This window comes from Acromyrmex echinatior, chromosome 16 (assembly GCF_024713525.1).
Source record: "Acromyrmex echinatior isolate Ae372 chromosome 16, ASM2471352v2, whole genome shotgun sequence".
Classification (NCBI taxonomy): domain Eukaryota; kingdom Metazoa; phylum Arthropoda; class Insecta; order Hymenoptera; family Formicidae; genus Acromyrmex; species Acromyrmex echinatior.
The window spans coordinates 3365997-3386472 of NC_141867.1; the positions used below are offsets into that span (position 1 = coordinate 3365997).

The following is a 20476-nucleotide window of genomic DNA, read 5'->3' on the forward strand; positions in this document are numbered from 1 at the left end:
AGCATTTAGTAAAGCAATGTCGAGGTATACAAATATTAATTTATTTCAAATCTATTGTTTTACGTTTTCGTTATAAATAACGAAATTATTATTTCCACATTACAAATGAACTTTAATTTAACATATAAATTAAACCTTGAAACTTGTCTAAAAGCTGTTATACGTAAAAAAAATTGTAGTTGTAATCATAAGAATCCAAGAATATCGACGGTCGAGCGTTTGGAGACGCAAGATCATAATTTTTATTGGCTGCTTTCAGCAGAGAAAGTGACTCTGCAACTATTGTAAAATTCTTTAATATGATTAGTCTTGCCCTTAATTCCCCTCATTAGATTTAAATCATAAGTTATCACAGTTAGGTAGTAATCCTTGAGCCGTAAGAAATTGATCAATTACAATCGAATGTGGGAAGAATAATCGACTATGATATTGGTCCATTTTTTAATCATTTCCCTAATAACACAGGTTTCTAAAGGACATCCCTCAAATAAAGTGCTATCAGAGAGGATTCTTATATTTAAAACTGTAATAAGTAAGTCTTAAGATGTCATGAACCAATTATAGAGCCGTATTAGCATCTTAAGATATTACTTGAGACAGTCTTGAAGAACCGATTATGAATATTCATCTTAATACTTAAAGCTTAATACAACATCTATTGTGCTTCAGGACTTTACTTGTTTCTACCAATGTAGTTTAATTTTAATTTCGATTCAACTAAATTTTTATCTTTCTCTAGTTCTAAGAATTACAAAAAAATGAGTAAGTTGAACTGAGATTAAAGTTAATCTATATTGGTAGAAACGATAGGTTTTTCTGTGAGCCATAACCTTAAGGTGATCACAAAGTCATCTGTTTTATCGATCGAATTCGATTATTTTTTATATAGGTATTTTTTTAATCATCTTTGCAGATTTAAAATCCTTTTTTACGCATTTAAAGTATACACGGTAATGTAGTCCAAGTCGGTCGACTTTATGCTCAAAAACAAAAAAAATGGAAAATTGCAGTTTTATTATCGGTTTCTGGTATCGACTTGTAACAATATTTGCTTTAGAGTTTTATACTTTGTACATACAAAACAATCTTAGTTGGACCTAGAGATTACATGAACAAGCAATATTGAGTTCTTAGAATTAGATATCTTAATATCTAATATGAAAGATTAATGGCTTAGAAAATTTGTGCGAATGTGTGCGTGCAATATTGGTGCAGTAGTGTGTAGTGATGTGATGACACGTAAATCATATATGTGTAAATCCTATTGAATCAGTAAAGCAGCAATCACGTCGGAGATATCGAAGTTCAATTTTCTTGGGATCCTTTCAAGGAGCGACATTGTTCGCTGAAAGCTCAAGGAAGACAATGTGAAATATTATCGAAAATATTTGTGACGAAATCTATCATTAACGGCTGATTGGCGCGATAATCGCGATAATCGTGTCGGTGCGATCGCGACTTCCTTGTGTCACCGTGAGATACCCAGATCCTCCAGAATCCGGAGATCCTGGGACATTCAATAAATCTCCCATCCTCACTGCGAAAGAAAAGTACATCGTACTTGTAACTATAATCGTATGATAAAACAATTATAGTCAGGAGTATCATTTTTAGTTATTATTACTATAAATTAGTAACAATAATCTTATATGTATAGTTACAACATTTTATAGTATAGTTTATGTAAGATAATCATAATTAGTTGAATGAATACATATTATGGTCGTTACGATCGATAATTCGGTATTCAAATTACTATAATTCATATTCAAAACAATTATATATTTATAGTTGTTTCAAAAAATGACTTGTAAATTACAGTTAAATGGTTACTCCAACGATTTTTTTTTCTCTCAATGCGCGTATGCGTGCACGCACGCACGTAAGCATGGTCGGGAGTGCATCTACGCGTAATATGACATGTCGGGCCACGGTAGCGCGCCGCCAAAAATTCAATCCGGCATGTCAGCACGCCGCTGTGTGTATCAACATTGAAAAATCAATGGTAACTCGTGACGTAGGTGTCCCGCCTCAACAACAGCCAATGGATGCGCCGGTTCGTCCCTACCACTCTCGTCATGACTCGCAAGACCCTCGTTTATCCACGCGCAGACCGGCGTGCTTATTCCGTAGCGGACTGCCGCATTGTACGGACGTGAGTTGAGAAACGGATTGCCGGAACAGGCGATACGCCAGCTGTAGCTAAACGGAAAGGGCATAAAAGACGCACGCATTATCGAGCATATCGCAAACGCACTTGTGCGAGCGCGACGTGTATGAAGTTTTCCAGTTCGATCTGCCGGACGTAGCGATTATCGTCAACATCGTCGACACCGTCAGCGGGAATCGACATCGATCGCGATTGATCGCAAAGCGGAAGAATTCTTCGGAAGCGAAAATTCTTAGCGAGAACTCGTAGGCAAGGCATCATCCGTTGGAGCTGCTGACGCGCCAGTGTAACGATTGGCCTTTTCTCTATCTCTCACTCTTGCGTGGTGCGAGCCGTGCAAGGTATTAAAACTTTCTAGAGTATCTAGAAAAGCGGTAGAAAGAGAGAAAGAGAAAGAGATTGCGGAACGTAAAAAGATAGGGACGAACTGGGCAGGCGAAGTGTGAAACGGAGACCAGATAATAAAAGTCTACGAGATGGCGTTTATGATGCCTGTGGTGAAAAACGAATGGGATATTTACAAGACTAATAGGAGTCGACGATCGTCCGAGTGCTCGAATCCGCAGGCTTGTCGCAGCCGAAAGGTGAGTAGGATGATGTTTATTTACTTTACACTTGGTGCGGCGTTTTTTCAAATAGACTTCGAGTGACTGAACGCTCCTTTGATATGAGAGAGGCAGATAGAAAATTGCCGGAACCGTTAAGATACACATATGTCATCATTCATGTTTAAATTTCCCTGCCTTTATTTACGATACGAAGTAGAAATGCAAATCGAAATTGATATTAAATAAGATAATATTGAGAGAAAAGTATTTTTTGTATTTGTGATTATAATTCATGGTAAACAATTCTGGTTAAGAGCTTTATTTTTATAATTATTACTGTTGTAATATTAGTAATAATAATAATTAGAATCCTTTTAAAAAATATATAGTTGTCATCGAAAACGACTAAATTATAATCATTATAGTTATTATTTCTAAAATGTTAGTAATATTATTATAATATAATAATATTTCGAGTCTAAAAAATGTACATTTGGCATCAAATATGACCATAAATTGTAGTTAAATTATGATAATTGCAATCATTTTTTTCTCAATCTTTGATGAGGAGTATACAACTGCTAAAAAAAATGTCTATGTTTCACGAAGCGCTAATTGAAAAATGCTGTTCCGAATATTAAAAAATAGTCTGATAATGTGCATTATTGGCAATATATTTAAAACATAAAGATTCTTCGCAAGAATTGATATAACTTTGGTATTTTACGTATATAATAAAAAAAATAACTATATGGCAGTAAATAAAAGGAGCGAAAGAAATTTATATTACATAACTTTTTGTATTAAATGAAAAGTGGGAGTTTAACTTTTTATCCGTATTGCACGACCGTTGTAACGATATATGGCGATATACGTCGCTAAAAAAAAATCGAGTGTTGATAAATATTAATCTTCGTGCGTGATTGTCAACGTGTTCGGTGTCATAAAATGTCAAAAGTTTTTCGAGAGTTTTAATTTGCAAGACACTACAATACAGTGAATTTAATGAATTCAGATGAATTCGACAATCCAGTTTATATCGACAACGCCAGTGACGTAACTGCGCATCTGTATTGTCATGCGTATAGATTTTCCTTTAATCGTTTATCGACGGCAACATATAAAAAAAAAGTTTGCAAATAATTCTTTTTTTTTTTTTTGAAAGTTTACATGTTGAGAGAATATCGTTTACAAAATTGCAAAAGACTCAACAATGGCGCCGGCCAGTTTTGATGCGTCATTCGCGCATTATATCGCATGTATATTATTAACGCGAAAGCATTGCAACCGCCAGCACGAAAAATGAAATACGCGTTTAAGGAAAATCGTTATGCGCATACTTTCGCCGACATATCTTGCTTGTTGCACGGTTTTGGGATTATTTACGGGCGTTCGTCGGAAAAAGGATTGCGCGCAAAATTGCAACGAATAGACAACGGGCGAGAAACCGAGAAAGAATGTCGCCACTGCACCAGTGCGATTTTTTCGCAGGTCTGGCGAACCGGCAGACACAGCCGTCTTGCGAAGTGCGGCACGTCCGATCGTCCTCCCGTCTCGGTTCTCATGGTAATCGGCCATCCTAGCTTTACGCGGCGTGTCGTTTCGTTTTTCCAATCTGTCAGAGGCGTTTATTTTGAAAATATAATAGATTTTGTTGTATTATATGACTTGTTAGAAATGAGATGAGCATATTTAAATATTGATGAGAAAGCTGTTTCAACAGCTGCTGCATTTGTCAACCTTTTCAAAATAAACGCTTCATTTAACTCCCATAGCTTCAGGAAATATCGATTGATTTACATTCAAGAGTATCTCTAGAAATATGTTTTTTATTATTAAGTAAAAGAAAAGATTTATATTAAATATTTATATTAAAAGAAGATATAATTGAGAAAGATGTATAAAGACATAAAGATATTATTGTTCTGTTTGTTCGGTATTGATAAGTAATATAAATATAGTATCGATTTTCTTGGAGCTATACAAGAGCTAATTGCAATTTGTTACCCTTTTGATTGTTCCTGTAAAATATCCTGCTTTTCTTATGTAATTATGTTATTTATGTGACGTTGTGTAACTTAGTATAATTGTGTACACATAATGCAAATTCCGCGATAATGGAAATGTTGAATTAACGATCTTGAATTAACAGCGAAAATATATAATTCCATTTGAAATATGAAATTTTCTCGAGAAAGAGAAAGAATGACTTAACAAAATATTGATTATAATTAGATTTCGACTCAAGTCATTAATAAATTAATTAAATCGTAAATTAATATAAACGAAGCAATTAAGATTTTATAGTAAATCTAAATTTTTTTTCAAATTAAATTCAAATTCATCGATAAAGACACATACTGCTTTAATCTGTGTAGTCCTTTCAGATTTGTCTCAATAACTGTTGCTTTTGTGATGTGTATGTATTACAATTTTTACATGTCTTTTGTGTATGTTTTTAAATACAAAATTTTCAAATATAATATCTTTTCACATCAAGATGGAAATAATTGATAATATAGAAAATTAATTCTAGATTGCGTGATACGCGCGTCTCTAAAATTTTGTTAATGTGAAATTAATTTGAATTGAGAAGTAAACTTTCACCCCTATCTATATGATGTTTTGAACTTGTTATAGAGTTTTCTTTTTCTATCTTTAATATTTAAAATTTTCCACTGCCTTATATCAAAGACAAGTTATCTCTAAATTTGTCATAAAAATTTTAACCGTGAGGAAATTTGCGATCCATGCAGCAATAAGATGAGTTTGATTGCTTCCTCTGAGCGTCAAGGACAAATCAAACTTTTTTTTACACGATTGACCGTGTTCGTAACTCGCAACGTCGATCGTTCTCCTCGCGCCGACGTTCGTCGATAAATAGCTCGGAAAAAGTCGGACCTTTTTTTTCTCGTGACATCGCTGCCGTAAAAGATCAACTCGCCGCACTCGGAACCGGTTTCTCCCTTGGCATCACTAAACGTTCAGCGAAATTGTATTTGCAGATGCTGAATAAGCATAGTCAATAATAGGTGACGATCGAAACCACGTGTCTCGACGGATAAATACACGCCGGCTAGAAATTTATTTTTAACACGACGTAGGCAGTTATGCGTATAATGTTGTGAATTGCATTCGGTTTATTGCGCTCGTAAATGTTATCGCAAATGTCATATTGCCGATGGTATTGCGACTTTTGTGTTTATTTCATTTTATCATTTACATATGAAATAATTTTATATAATATAATTTTATGCAATAGTGACAACGACAATTATAAATTAATTAACAAGAGTTACATGGAATTATTGTAAATTCCATTAATGCGCTAATCAGTGTATGAGAAGTTTGGGCATAATGATGTAACATGTTTACTTATTACCGTATTTCCATAGTGGTTTATACAAGTATCACTTATTATTTCATCTTACTCGAATATTTTATAATTTTTAACACTAAAAACATTTCTTATTTGTTAAAAGGAGATGAAATGAATAAATTACTATATAAATATTTTAATATAATTAGTGAAAGTCAAAATAATTTCAGAATCCTGTCTCTTTACAGAAATATAATATTAATCTGAAATAATAAATTGCACGCGGTCATAAATGTTATCGCGAATGTCATATCATCGATGGTACTGCGATTTTTGTGTTTACTTTATTTTATTATTTACATATGAAATAATTGCACGATAACAGTGACAACGGAAATTACAAATTAATTAACGAGAGTTGCATGAAATTATTGTAATTATTAATGCATCAATAGATATGATAAGTTCAGACATAATGATAATAACGTGTTTACTTATCATCATATTTCCATGGTAAAGCGGTTTATACAAATGTCACTTATTTTTCCGTTTTACTCGAATATTTTATGTACCTTTAACATTAAAAGCACCAACATTTCTTATTCGCTAAAAGAGAACGAATCGAATAAATTATTATATTATGAAAAAGTGATAAAAAAACTAAACATTTTATTATAATTATTGAAAAGTGATAAAGTTTCAGAATTCTATCTTTTAGAGAAACATAATATTAATTTAAACAATACATAGTTTCTAGTGTTAACGGACATACTTATCGTAGAGAATTTTTTTATGTTTAAAGTATGAGTAATTGAATACGAGAGGATGAATAAACGAGGTAATTCCAGGTGCATCAATTATCATGATTAAACTATGAATCACTTCCTTTAGATAATTTAGAACAGATTTCACTTGTGATGTAAAAATTTGAGATTAATATCATAAATCGAAAGGTTGTGACGTCATATATTAATTATGTAATGTATGCTAGTGTGATTTAGGCTTTGTCAAATTATTTCTAATGGAAATATATTCTTGTAGGTCTAGGACGTGCAAAGTAGTATATCTATGACATAATATTGCGCAAACTTCGGTTTCGCAACCTATCGTGCGGTAGACTCTCATACGGATTCTCAATCGTTGAAAGTTGCTTATCTGTTTCATTCATTCTATAATCGCATAATTTGTAATAAAATATAATAGTGTGTATATTTATATATTGCGTATTTAATCTCAATTAAATTAATTCCTCGAAAGATTATTATCAGAAGTTAATATGATAAAATTGGGATAAAGGTGCAATTTTCTAATTATTCATATGTCTTACATCATTCTGTGAATCATTCATTATGTTGCATTTTTAAATCATTCATTATGGCTTATTTTTAAACGAGTTCTTTAATTTTTACGTTTCCACATTTTAATTATTGCGGTAAATTTTTTACGCCATTTCATAAAGTAATAATGATAATAACAGAAATTTGTTATTACCTAATGTGTTGCATAATTTGCTAGGCCGATAAGTTATCGTTTTCTCATCAGTTTTTTCTGATTTGAAATATGGTAGTCTTAAAGATTAATACTTAAAAAAACATTCAATTTTTTTAAAAACCATAAATCTATACTTTTTTAAATATGTAATAATTAATGATACTGTTACAAAATTAAAAGATTTGTCGAAAAGACTCTGCGCAAGAATGAGATAATTCCACAGCTCTTCAACCATGAAGAGACTGCATTACGGGAATATTGCAGCTTTAACAGGAACGCGTGTCGCGACAAAAGTTATGTGCATGAAAAAGATATTCGCAAGATACAAGACAAGATGATATAACTGTTTCCATTTTGCGTAAGCTAGCAATCTTCGGTTTCGACCCGGATAATTTTGCGAATTTTGCTTTTTTAAATGCCGTTTCTTGAACTTGATACATTTAAAATAAGATAGAGTATTTAAGAAAGATAGTAGTTTGTAAATAAAAACGATGCGAAAAGAATAATTGACAAGAAACGAAAACATGATTATGCGGATAAATCACAACTTCTCAATTTTAGCTCTTATTTCTTTTCTCGTTTATTTTTAAATAAGGAAAGTCTGATAATTGTACGCGATTATTAAATAACTCAAGATTATTTTGAGACGAATAAAATAATAAAATATTTAAAAATACAATATTAAAAAATTTTGATTTTTAAAATATTTAAGCATATATTGTATTTTTTAAATATTTTTTAAATAAGTAATTATAATTTTTTATATTATCATTTGAAATACGATCACTCATAACGTGACAATAATTATATATGTACGTAATCTGATTAATAAAGTAGCGATTAATTAGTTATTAGCAATTAGTTATTTAGTTATTATTAAATTAATAGAATAATTATCAAATATAGATATTTATGATCCATTATTATCAAATTATTAGAATAATGATTAAATATGAACAAAAATATATTCTTAATATTTCGTTCTATATATAATACATAATGAGGAGTTAATTTCCGTCACGGGTAATGCGTTGTACTGTTATAAAAACGCGTGAACGGGATATTTTTAATCAACTCTTTGTCCTTCCATGCCGATATTTAGAGCCAACTTGAGCACGTGACACTGAAAGTTACAAGTACGCAGTACGATAGAGATATGATTATTATTGCCAGAACATTAATGCAATCTCACGGGAAATCATTGCCAATTATATAACACGAAGCTGTTAGTTTGTGTATTGCGTACTTTTTAATCTGTGCGACATGCATTATCGCATGATATAGCCGTATCGCCTAATTATAACATATTTTCGTGAAGCTTTTTTAAGTACGCTTACCGTCGGAGAACATAAATATTGAAATTAATGCTGAATTTAGATATCAATTTATGCATTTAAGTTGGTGTAGGTATATAAATTTCAATAACAATACTTCAAGCTCTAAAAATATCCGTAAATCACATTCGAATTAATTCCAAAAGCTGATAATTAAATAAATATATATCTGTTGGCTATTAAAAACATATATTTAATTATGAAATAAACTATTTTGAGCAGCATAAAGGATTAATACAACAAATTATTATTCATAGTTTCCTCGGGAAATTATTTGGAGACCTAATTAATTCTACAATATTATAATATTTGTATGTTTTAATTTTAAAAAATTGTCATTTGTTATTAATAATCTCTAAGCTGTACATGAGATATTAATTTTTATTTATTTATTTATTTAATCTTTTCCTTTCGGATTAAGATTTTCAGTTTATATCTCACAAGATATTAATTATCAAACGAGATTAGATTTATTGTCGTGTTAATGATTAACATGAAACTCGGAGCATTAACAAATCAGCTGCAAACACCTGTTCTGAATTTGTTCTGTATGCCGATAGCACAGTGAATAATCGATCGTTGTTCTTATTTTCAATACTTCTATTTTTATCTCGTATTACGCTCTGATAAAAGGTTCTTTATTAATACGAATAATGGATCGCAATAAGATTAAATGAGAAACGTTTACAGACTCCACTTGTGCCTCCCCCCTCCCTATCAATACAGATTGCGTTGTATTTCACCTCTGATACATAGGATTGCGTAACCGCACGTAATACAACAGCGAGAATAAATTCGGTATATAGGTAAGATTAGAATCAGAGGAGCAAAGTGAGTTAATAATCGCTGCGACAATAAACATTGTACTCTGTACTTATATAAAAATTATTATACTCGAGAATTTTAAATAATATGATATATTAATAATTCTTTTAACCCATTAATGCATTTTAACCCATTTCTTGCCACCGTCCTGTTTATATCTTTTCTACAGTGTCTTAGTTCTGTTCTCTGTACACAATGTATATAATCCATATGCATAAAAGAAATTGAAAAGATACTTCATATGGAGTATTTGTATAGAGAAAGAAGATTTTATCTTATGATGCTGAAAATATGATAGTGAAGAGAAATGGATTAATAATTTTTTATGTTTATATGTGTAAAAAAATATAAAAATTCTAGATGACAAGAAATTAAACAACTTTATGTTCAAAAATATTGAGCTCTAAAATATGAAGAAGAAAATTAGAACATTTATCATTAAATTTTTATGAGAACATAAAGATCTATATTCTTGCATTTCATTCAAAAAGTGAATGCGTAAAAGTGATTAAAAAGAATAAAAAATAATTTAAATAAGGTTCTTGATGTCATAATTAAAGTTTGAAATGATTAACTAGTTTAATAAATTGTTGATAAAATTTATTTCAGAAAATATGAGAATCACTGTCTGAGAATCACTATCAATTTCGTTTGTCGTCACTGTATGTGTAAATGAAGGGACACACATGAAACAAATCTGATCTAATCAGCCACTTACCTCCTTCTACCGCGATGACACGACGAGTACGTGATCTCAAGTCCGATGTAGATCGTACGAACGACGTGGAAAAGGGCACGTACGCGTTTGTGCGTGTCGAATATATGCGTATGCGTCATATACATACGATATAGACATTTTCCAATTTTTATTGTGCTTCGGCGTTGAATAATTCAGAATGACTCACCCAGTTCGCACTCGACAACCTCACAAACACGCAAATCAATTAGCCAAATGACATCGTTATTGTCGCATGGGAGTTGCACACGTTTCATTTGTGAGAGAAATGATAGATGCATGTCCTCATGCGAATTAATTGCGTACCCGTTACAGTTATTGCCGTTATCACGATTCTCTTGACGTTAACGTTTAGGTACATATTTGGACATAAATGCTGATTAAAGGAAGTTACGGTAACTTCAAAATATTATTACTCGGTGCTTCCAAATACATTCCTTTTCGGTCTTTAACATCTTATCAATATAGGTACGAATATTGCATGAATCATATCTGGATTGCTATCATATTAAAAAGCCTAAGTACTTTAAATTGATATTTTGAATCGTTTTAGTATATATCAGAGGCAACTTTCTACAGTAAATTAATGTAAATTAAAGTAACTTGCAATAGTAAAATTATTTGTAATATATTTTATAGTACAATATAAATAGAAATATTTCTAATTTTTTATTTGATCGCATTATTTACAGCGCAAAATTTGTTGGATAAAAATCATTATGAAGATAAATGTTTAAAAGATAATCTGTTGAAACAATTTGTCTCATTGTTCAAGAATGTAATGAAATTCTTCACGTGTCATCAAATTAATTGCCAATTGAAAAATTCAAATCAATGTCTGTCAACATCAGGTTTTTTTTTAATCATGCAGGCTTGCTATCAAAATCAGGAAAGTGTCAGAAAAATTGAAAATAGTCAGGAAAATCAATTATGGAATTTAAAAATAAGAATTTGTGGCAATCCTGTTATGAATTTTGATTTGAAGAGAAGATGAAAAATAAAGAATGTTTGGTTAATAGTATTTAGTTTATTATTACTGTCTATTACTCGCACGTGTTAAAATAATATCACGGAGTTCATCATAGCTTCCATCGTTCGCACAATAAGCAACAGACGAATGACTTCGACAAAGTGGGTGCGCGAAATCTGTCGTTATCACGACGATGATTGCACTTTATCGTGATTTCGTGATGAATGTTAGAATAGAATCTGGATGAAAGGCAAATCACACGAGTAAAGACTGTAATTGTAAATAATGATGGAATAGTGATTCGTTAATGGTTTCGATTATAGTTGATGATTTCGTCCTTGCACGTTGATAAATTATTTAATGCCTTAGAGACAAATAATAACCATTAAAATGTTAATATAATAATCTTGATTTGGTGAAATGATAAATTCATCATCATTTTTTATTACAATTTCAATAATAATTATTATTTTACAATACACTCTAGTAACATCTAACGGTTTACGAACTTTTGCAAACATCTAATATAAAACAGATTTTCTGTAATCTTGATGCCAATAATGCACACGATAAGACATGGAAAAATTTTACCCAGGAAATTTTCCCCAGGAAATTTTCCCCATAATCCGGAACATACCGGTTTTTTTTGTAGGTATCCGAGTGTTCCAAGTCGGAGGGACCGTCGTTGTCGACCTCCCCTGGTTCCGACTTTCTTACCTCGCCGGCGCACCGGTCTGTGCCGCTGACCTCGCGGCACTTCTCGAGGACGTCTTCAAGGGCGTCGCAGAGCTCTCTCCAGAGCCCGAGCAAGAGCACGAGCACGTCGCCGCCGAAGACCGGCAGCTCGAACTCCCTCAACAAGTTTCATAATCGATTGGTGGATAAGCTGAAGCGCTCGCTGAAGAAGGCAGAAGATTGCGCGGAGGATCAACGTAATCTATCGTGAAACAGTCAAGGGGTTTTGGGCCGGCCACCCGCGTCCGGCTCGAAACCGATCGAGATCCGACGCACTTCGGCACCCGTTACCGTATCCGAGTCGAGCAGCAACGTGGCGGCGCGCTCGTGTCCGGATCCGCCTTCAGCTTGGTAAAGAAGAAAAAGAAAGGAGAAAGAAAGAGATGATAATGCCGGAGGAAACGAGAGCAACGGAGAATGTGTGTGAATATGCGAGAGAGTATGATCGAGAGAGAAAGAGAGAGAGAGAGAGAGAGGGGGAGGGAGGGGAAAAATGTCGCGCGGATGTCTGAAGGAGGAGAAAGGAGTTCGCACACGTTCAGCTCGAAAGTGAGCACGTTCAAGTTTGTTAGCCCAACACAAGCAAGGAAGAGGAGGAGTTGGTTGAACGATCCTCGAGCCGTTGTGTTCGACTCGCTGGATGTCGACAGTCGATCATGTCAAACAGCCTCACGGATCGAGAGACCTCGATCGAACGATCGGACGCAGCATTGGTGAGTGCTCGAGAGGACGAAGAGACGCTTGGGATGTTCCTTTGGACAGCAACATTTTTAAGATGATCTGCAGTTCCGCGACTACGCCGATATATAAAAGCCAAAGCAATATCGATGAGCCAATATAGTGCAAAGCTCTGATTTTACGTTCTCCAATTTGAGAATCTGTTTAAGATGGCGTGAGAAAGAGCAAAAGAAAAGGAGGAGCTGGGAAGACAGTGAGATCGCAGCCGATCGATCGATCGATATTGATCGAGGAGATTTCAAGGAATCATCGAAGATCATCGAAAGTCAAAGGACAATCGTGAAGGACGAAGGAATCGGCGACGGAGGAAGTGAGGTACATAATGATAAAAACAGGATTACAATATCGAGATCTTGTCTTGCACAAATCACGAGATGTCTCGCACGTTGAATGTCGCAGACTCGCGATCGGTCGGTTATATGGAATAAAGTCACTTGAGTTGCCAGACCTAAATATTAAGTTCCTTCATCGCGCGCGATTTCTTGTGCGCATTGCGCTATATACGTTATTCTTTTCCTAACGTAGGACGATTGGGAACGAAGATCGAAAGGAGAAAGACATTCAGCGGGCGCGAAAGTGTTTTCGTGAAGGAAAAATAATTACCTGGAAGGATATCGTGAAGATGCTCGAAAGAAATCTGATATATAATTTAATATAGATTAATATAAAAACCATTTTTTTTCTGATGTCTCAAATGTTCCTCTAAACCTTCCAAATTTTCCAGCATCTTTCGAGTATCTTTTAGATATCCTTTTGATGCTGATGCGTTTATTTAGCGGGCGCGAAGATGTTCCTGGTTTTCGTGGAGGAAAAGTAATACCTGAAGGACGACATGATGATGCCTGAAAGAAATCTGATATAAAATCTGATATAAATTGATATAAAAATAGTGTTTTATGTTTAATATGAAAGTGTTTCTCTAAACCTTTCAATCTTTCTGGCATCTTTCGAGTATCTTTTAGGCTCTTTCTTGATGCGTTTATTATTTCTTTGCCAAATTATTTTCGCGTGAAACACGTTAAACAGAACCGCGTATCTTCAATCATAACATCCAATTAACTTTCTCGCAACCTAGACTGAAAAGCGTTCTCTAATCAGTACGTCACGCAAAACCGTTTTAAAGATAGAGGCTCATACTCTTTGCACGTTAAGCGCGACTCTGTTCTGATTGTGTTATTTATTTGCTTAATTGATACGTGAAGTTTGTATATATATATATATATATATACACACATTCGGCGTGAAATGAGGACAGAATCGGCGCGAGATGCGCGGCGAGAAATATACGGGCCAACTTGCAAAGAGAGAGTCGCTAGCGTAAGAAGCGCCGCGAAAAATGTCGTTTTTATTAAACAGTAGCAAGGCTCATTCGTTGTTGTTCGGATTAGGTTCGAGTTTGCGTGCTGGAAGCAGCAACGGCAGTTTCTCGCCTTTGCGGGATCGGATTTCGTCGTGCAGAGGAAGGATACTGTGCGTATATGTGCGTGTGATTCAGGGCCGCGTATGAATGTACGCAACTTGCGTGCTCACTTCGGGTCACCGAGCGTGCGAAGCCTAAGAGACTTGATTTATTTTCACATATATATATATTCCTATTCAACGTCGCAAATTTATGTATATCAATTATACTTACGTATCCTTGTAAGCGCGTTCGCTCTGCGCGGATCTCGTTTTTAGGGATCTCCCCTTCAGGAAACCTTCATGGAATACAATCGCGGCGTATAATACGAGGAATATAATACGAGGAACATTTTTCACGTAGAACTGATGCGTCGAGTAATGTATTTTAATATTTGAAAAATAGCCTCGGAGTACAGAAAAATTCAAGTACCATCGCGGAAAAGGTTTTTTTCTAGAATGCTATTGTGGGTGAATTTTCATTCAAATGTGCTACTTTAAATTCAATACAATTTTTATTAAAATTTTTTTTATTAAAATTTATTAAAATTTTTATTTTTAAATTAAATTTTGATGACTTGAAATAATATTTGATGAAAATTGTTTAACATTAAAGTTCTCTTTTTTTACAAAAATAATTCAATTTTTCTCTACATCTTGCAACCTACTATAAAGTACTATAAAGTAGACAAAGAGAGTGTAAAAAGTTCTCAATTAGTATAAGTAAATTTTCATTCAGACTAGTGTTAGTGTAAGAAAAATTTGAACTTTCCAAGATTAAGAAAAATCGCATTCTGCCATTCTAAATGACTCGAGTATTGTGCATAGACTTGCTTTATATTTATACTTTATCAAACGCTAAAACTTCCTTTAATTTTTCGTGATTGTTTTTCAAGAAAATCAGAAACTTATCGAGCAATTACGCATATCAGCTTATTGAACGATATATTGCTGTTTCCTTCGTGTTGTATCGCGTACGATACGATAGCGCTAAAGTACACGGCGTGGCCTATATAGGGAAGCATGAGAGATGCATCCGGTACCATTAACGATGCATTCCGCGGTGTATGTGTGTCGTATTGTAAGAGGCGCGATTTGCGAGCGCTATCGTTCTATAGACTTCTGCTTTCCTCAAATCGCGCGCGGGCTGGGCGAAGATATTTTTTTGAACGAATTTTCGCCACACTCGTCGCTTGCCATCGAAGATGTAGACAACGTTTTTCTCCTCGAGATATTTCTCGCGCGCCCGAGTTATTCGTATTTGTTGTTTCGCGTCGTCGCTACAGAGCGCTTGTTAATTTTTTCACATGTAATATATAATATATATATATCTATATAATGTATTGTTTCGCGTTACAAGTTGAGTCGGTCGGAGGGAAGGAGGTGCGGGAAGGGACGTGTGCTCTTTGCAGATCGCACGTACAAAGGACTTCGAGTGTTACAAAGAAGAAGCGTTAACTTCGTCTTGATGAATGAGAGATTTTCGTCTTGAGAAATACATCTCCTTTTTCTCCGAAACATCATTCCAAAGATATTTTTTTGACGTAATTGATAATTAAAAGATTTGTTTTTTGTACGCTAATTAATTAACTCTTCGTAATCATTGAGATTATTTGATCACCCAAACAAGTTCGAGAATATATATTTTTAAATTCTTATTTTGAAATGAGATTTGATCTGCTAATCTGCCTGAAGTTCAAAGTGATAAATGATGAGTAATAAGTCAAGTGACGAATTTTTTTAATTTAAAATACAATAAATATTGAGTGAAACATATTGCACGAGAATTTCGAAATTTGAAAATTTTAACTATTATATAAATTTTAATTAAATTTTTTTAGTGATTGAACAATAAATTTAAATTGATTTATTTTTAAAAATGTAGCTAACACTCGATGTTCTTCGCGTCCGTTGACAAATGCTCTGATTTTTCCCCGCGATGGGCATAATTTGCATGCTTTCTTTCTATCGGTTGCGTATCGGCGATTACGAACTGGGAGCAATTAAGCGATGCCGCGTGTAACTCTGTGATACCGTAAGCTATAAGATAGAATTATTCTGCAACGATTAAGGGGGTTAGAGGGCGGATATAGTTAGGACGAGATTCGAACGCTTCGATTCTTCATCGGTCGTGGACTCGCGTTCTTTGAAAGCGTCAAAATGAGGAATTCATTTTTGGTTGGGCTGAACAACACGAGGGTGCTCCAAATAAGGAGAAAATCTCTGATAATTTTTTTTTCAAAAAAGAGAAAGAACGTTGCTTTCGGATTTTTTTCGAGAAAGACGAAGGAATTCTGGTACACGAGCATTTGAAGTCGTTTACGTCCGTCTTAACGTGTATATTATAATATTAAGAGTCTGAAACTCCGAAAGCGTTCATCGATTATACTCGGTTGAAAGAAAATATTGTGGAAGTTCATTTATTTTCAGATTGCAAAACAGATTTTAAAAGCAACTGTAATTAATTTTAAAAGTAATCTGCTCGGCACAAATGCCAATGTAATTTGATTTGCTAAAAGAAGTGAAATCTTTTAAATTCGTTACAATGTAAAAAGAGCAGATTAATATACATCGATTCACGCTTTCGGACTCACGTCAGATTTAAGAGAAAGCTTAGTCGGTAGACATCACGCGGAAAATTTTGAAAATTTTGAAAATTTGCGTAGCTCAACCTGCATTTCTCTCTTCGGGTGCGGACAGCAGGGAGATGAAGATGATGAAAATAGGGAAAGGGGAGAGAGAGAGGGAGGGGAAGGGGGGGACAAGAAGAAAAAGAAAAGAGGAAGGATTATTTACAAACCGAATGTTTGCTCGGTGTGATAAAACAGATTGACGAATCATTTTGCATATGGAAGCGAATAATTTCCAAAAGTTGCCGCTTTATGTAAGACTGCTTTAGTGAAACAAAAAACGCAGAGACAAAAAGTATAAATATCGATAAATATAGGGTGCTGGGCGAAACGTTGGGACACGCGATGTTCGACGGAATCATATTAAATCTAATTGGTACTTATATATTGCAGATATATTATATATAATACATTTATATATAATAATATTATGCCTTTCGGAAAAACTTCCACAATGTCATATAAGTTCACGTTGATGATTAAATTGGAATCTACAAATTTTTAATTTGAAGTTTTTTGATACTTGGATCTGCTGTGACAAATTTGACGACAGTTGACTCCATTATAATCATATGATTTTATTGTTTTCGATTTTTTAATTTATTTTTATTTGCATATCTTGACGTTTATTTGTTTCGTATCTTTTGAATCGATACTGTTATTAATGCGAGTTGAACACCGCGATTCAACTTCGTGCTCGCGTTCCCAGAGTTTCGCCGGTTGATTCGTACTGATTAGAAAAAATGGTGTTATTAGAATTTAGAAATTGATGAGATATAAAATATATACGATCTTATTCATATTATGGCGGCCTCGGACCGCGGAGTAAACGTGGATTGGGATTTTTTTTCGCTTCTTCTTGACGAAATATATATTGAACGTTATATTAGACGTTTCTGTATGTGTCCTCACTTTGTTTCACGTCTTTATTCATCGAAATGGACATATTTTTTTGTTTAACGCCACGATTTCTCGATCCACTTTCATTCTACGGTCGCAATGCGATTGCAAAGCTATACACGTGCAGAGATATATGTATACATATATATATAATAGATATATATATATATAATAAATAATATATATGCATACGCGTGATATATGTATATGTATATATTATTTATTACGTGACGACTTGACTATTTTTTGTATTACTACTACTGTTTTATGGTTATTTGTTATACTTTACTCGGGACATTTTGAGCGGATTTTTATTGCGTGTTTGAGGAGAAGTGCCAAAACCTTTGCAAGTTTACAGAACGAGAAACATTTCCCCGCGTCTTTTCCTTCCTCTTTGCAGAAGATCGATTCTTTCAGCAAAAGTTAACATGATATTGAAATCATGTATGAAAATTATACTTTTGGCAATATAGGAACGAAAAAGGATTATTAATTTCCACAGTCAAATTATCTGTAAGCTAAAGTATTTCATTCAACAAAAATTCATTTGAAGAACTCGAGAAAAAAGAAAAATGCGTTTTCGTAAAAGTAATACTTGTCTTACTTTGACAAAGTTCAACGTCGTCGCCGATCGATTAGGTACTTTCTCCTCAGTCACGACGATTGAATATCACTGCCAAAAGCCCACGATTATAAAAGCAAAAAAAAAAGTAGCGTAGAGTAGCGGGGCCCGATCGGATCCTCCACTCACGTGGCGGCGCGCTCGGATCAAGCCGTCTCATATTCTCTCCTTCTACTCATACACTATCTCTCAAGTTTACATTAACATATTTATTTTTCAATGGATAGCAACTTTCGTTGTAGAGCGAATCCGATTGCTCCTTTTTTTCCATAGAACAACGCCGACGACGATACCGATTCGCCATACATACGATTAAGATCTCGGAGTCTGTTTGATTTTCTCCTCGAATTTTTCTATAATATGTAACGGAATTGTAAAATAGAATAAACGATGTAAAGAAGAGACTTTTGAACGGATTAATATTTACGAAATCATGATTTTGTATTTTTTCTCAAGCAAATAAAAATCAGAAAAAATACTTGTAAGTATTGATACAAGTTAAAATACAGGATTATAGCGATGAACACTGCAGTGACTCCATGTGTATAAGTACACCCGTGTATAAATCGGAAATCAATAACTCTGTTCTTTGCAGTTTATTGATTCAAACTTTTATTATTGGCTTTATTATTAACGCTGTCTCTCTCAATAAAGCTCCTTTCGTAGAACATCTATTCTCTGTGTACGCGAGATGTAAGTTTTTATTTCGATGATTCGTTAGAGAAAGATTTACTTAATTATAGAAAGAAGTGTTGCCATGAAATCGAAATTTAAAGAATCACTTTCGCGAGGATAAAGATGGGCAATATCGGTATTGTCGTCGAAATTGTTAATTCGACTTTCTTAGAGAGATGCGAGCGAAAGCAAGAAGATGGGTGCACATTCCATGCGTAATGATTATACATACATGTATAAAGTATTCATCTGTAGAGTTTGATAGAGGGTTTACACACCACCCTGCACAACACAACACAACACTACACATACACACACATGCGCGCGCGCGCGCCATACTGCACTGGAAAATTATAAATGAATAATGTATCCCCTCCTAAAGTTTTTGAAGCTTACAATAGACTCGGTTTATCATTATTATGTATCGTGATTTTTATGTCATGTTCAATAAATGAGTTTTAAACAGCTTACTTCTCTGGTTCTTTATTCTAAGAATTACTGACCTATATTCCTATCCTTATTCATAATTTTACATATACATATAAGATACTGAAGTATATAAATAGATACATATATTGTTTCTTTACTTTATTTTTGTTTCACAATTTTCAAAAAATCATCTTTTTTGACTTGTGACAATTTTTATATTCTACAAAGTTATATTAAGTTATATTACGGAATAATTCATAAAAAGTAACATAATTCAAAATTTCCATCCACAATTTATATTTACTTTAATTAACTAAAATGACTAAATTCAAAATAAAACAATTTCTTCAAACCTTGATAATGAAACTATCTTAATTTTAAGAGTTCTTTGTAGAAGATTTTCTTTTTTATTTACAAAAATGACATAATTCACAACGTGTCACTCTCGTAGAAGACATTATGATCTCTTTGAAAGCCTTAAGAACGACACAAGTAGGTACTATTTGGCGGACGGATTATGAAGTTGAGTTAGTTTACTTTTCATGATTGACAGAGTAAGCTTTATTTAACTCATTCATGGTTAACTCGAAAATCACATCTTTTGAATTAGGTCAATTTTTTGATGTAAGAGAGTGATATGATCTTGTATAAAAAAATAATATAATACAAAAAATAATAAAATGATATGAATAAATAAATATTCGAAATATGACACAGGCGAAAATTTAGAAATTAATTTGTCAAATTTTAATTAAAATTTTGTTGCATTACGACGCGGCAAAGTTGTGAAACGTGTGAAATAAAAAATCTTGAACAATATTGTTTATCATATTAATGCGACTTTATGTAATATTATTTTTTAAAAAAGAAAACAGAAAATGGGAAATTTTCATCTTAATGAATAACTCGTGTGCACATATAATATGTAATGTTTAGAGAATGTTATTCATTATGAA

General features: G+C 33.4%; 1 protein-coding gene across 2 annotated transcripts; it reads left to right on the forward strand.

The window, feature by feature from the left end:
- Nucleotides 1-2096: 2096 nt before the first annotated feature.
- On the forward strand, nt 2097-19561 carry LOC105143144 (hypothetical protein). Of its 2 annotated transcripts, XM_011051210.2 has the most exons (3): nt 2097-2754; nt 4210-4284; nt 12046-19561. In XM_011051210.2, the coding sequence occupies exons 1-3, from the start codon at nt 2647-2649 to the stop codon at nt 12337-12339; spliced, it is 477 nt and encodes a 158-aa protein (XP_011049512.1). In that variant the 5' UTR covers nt 2097-2646; the 3' UTR covers nt 12340-19561. The 2 variants fall into 2 exon arrangements, with proteins under 2 accessions (XP_011049512.1, XP_011049514.1); XM_011051212.2 differs by lacking the exon at nt 4210-4284 and having other exon boundaries at nt 2098-2754.
- Nucleotides 19562-20476: the final 915 nt, after the last annotated feature.

Excerpts from the sequence above, each read along its gene's own strand:
- LOC105143144 (XM_011051210.2), top strand. The coding sequence starts at position 2,647 with ATGGCGTTTATGATGCCTGTGGTGAAAAACGAATGGGATATTTACAAG. Across the intron at positions 2,755-4,209 it reads AGGCTTGTCGCAGCCGAAAG|GTCTGGCGAACCGGCAGACA; the intron begins GTGAGTAGGATG and ends ATTTTTTCGCAG. Across the intron at positions 4,285-12,045 it reads CTCCCGTCTCGGTTCTCATG|GTATCCGAGTGTTCCAAGTC; the intron begins GTAATCGGCCAT and ends TTTTTTTTGTAG.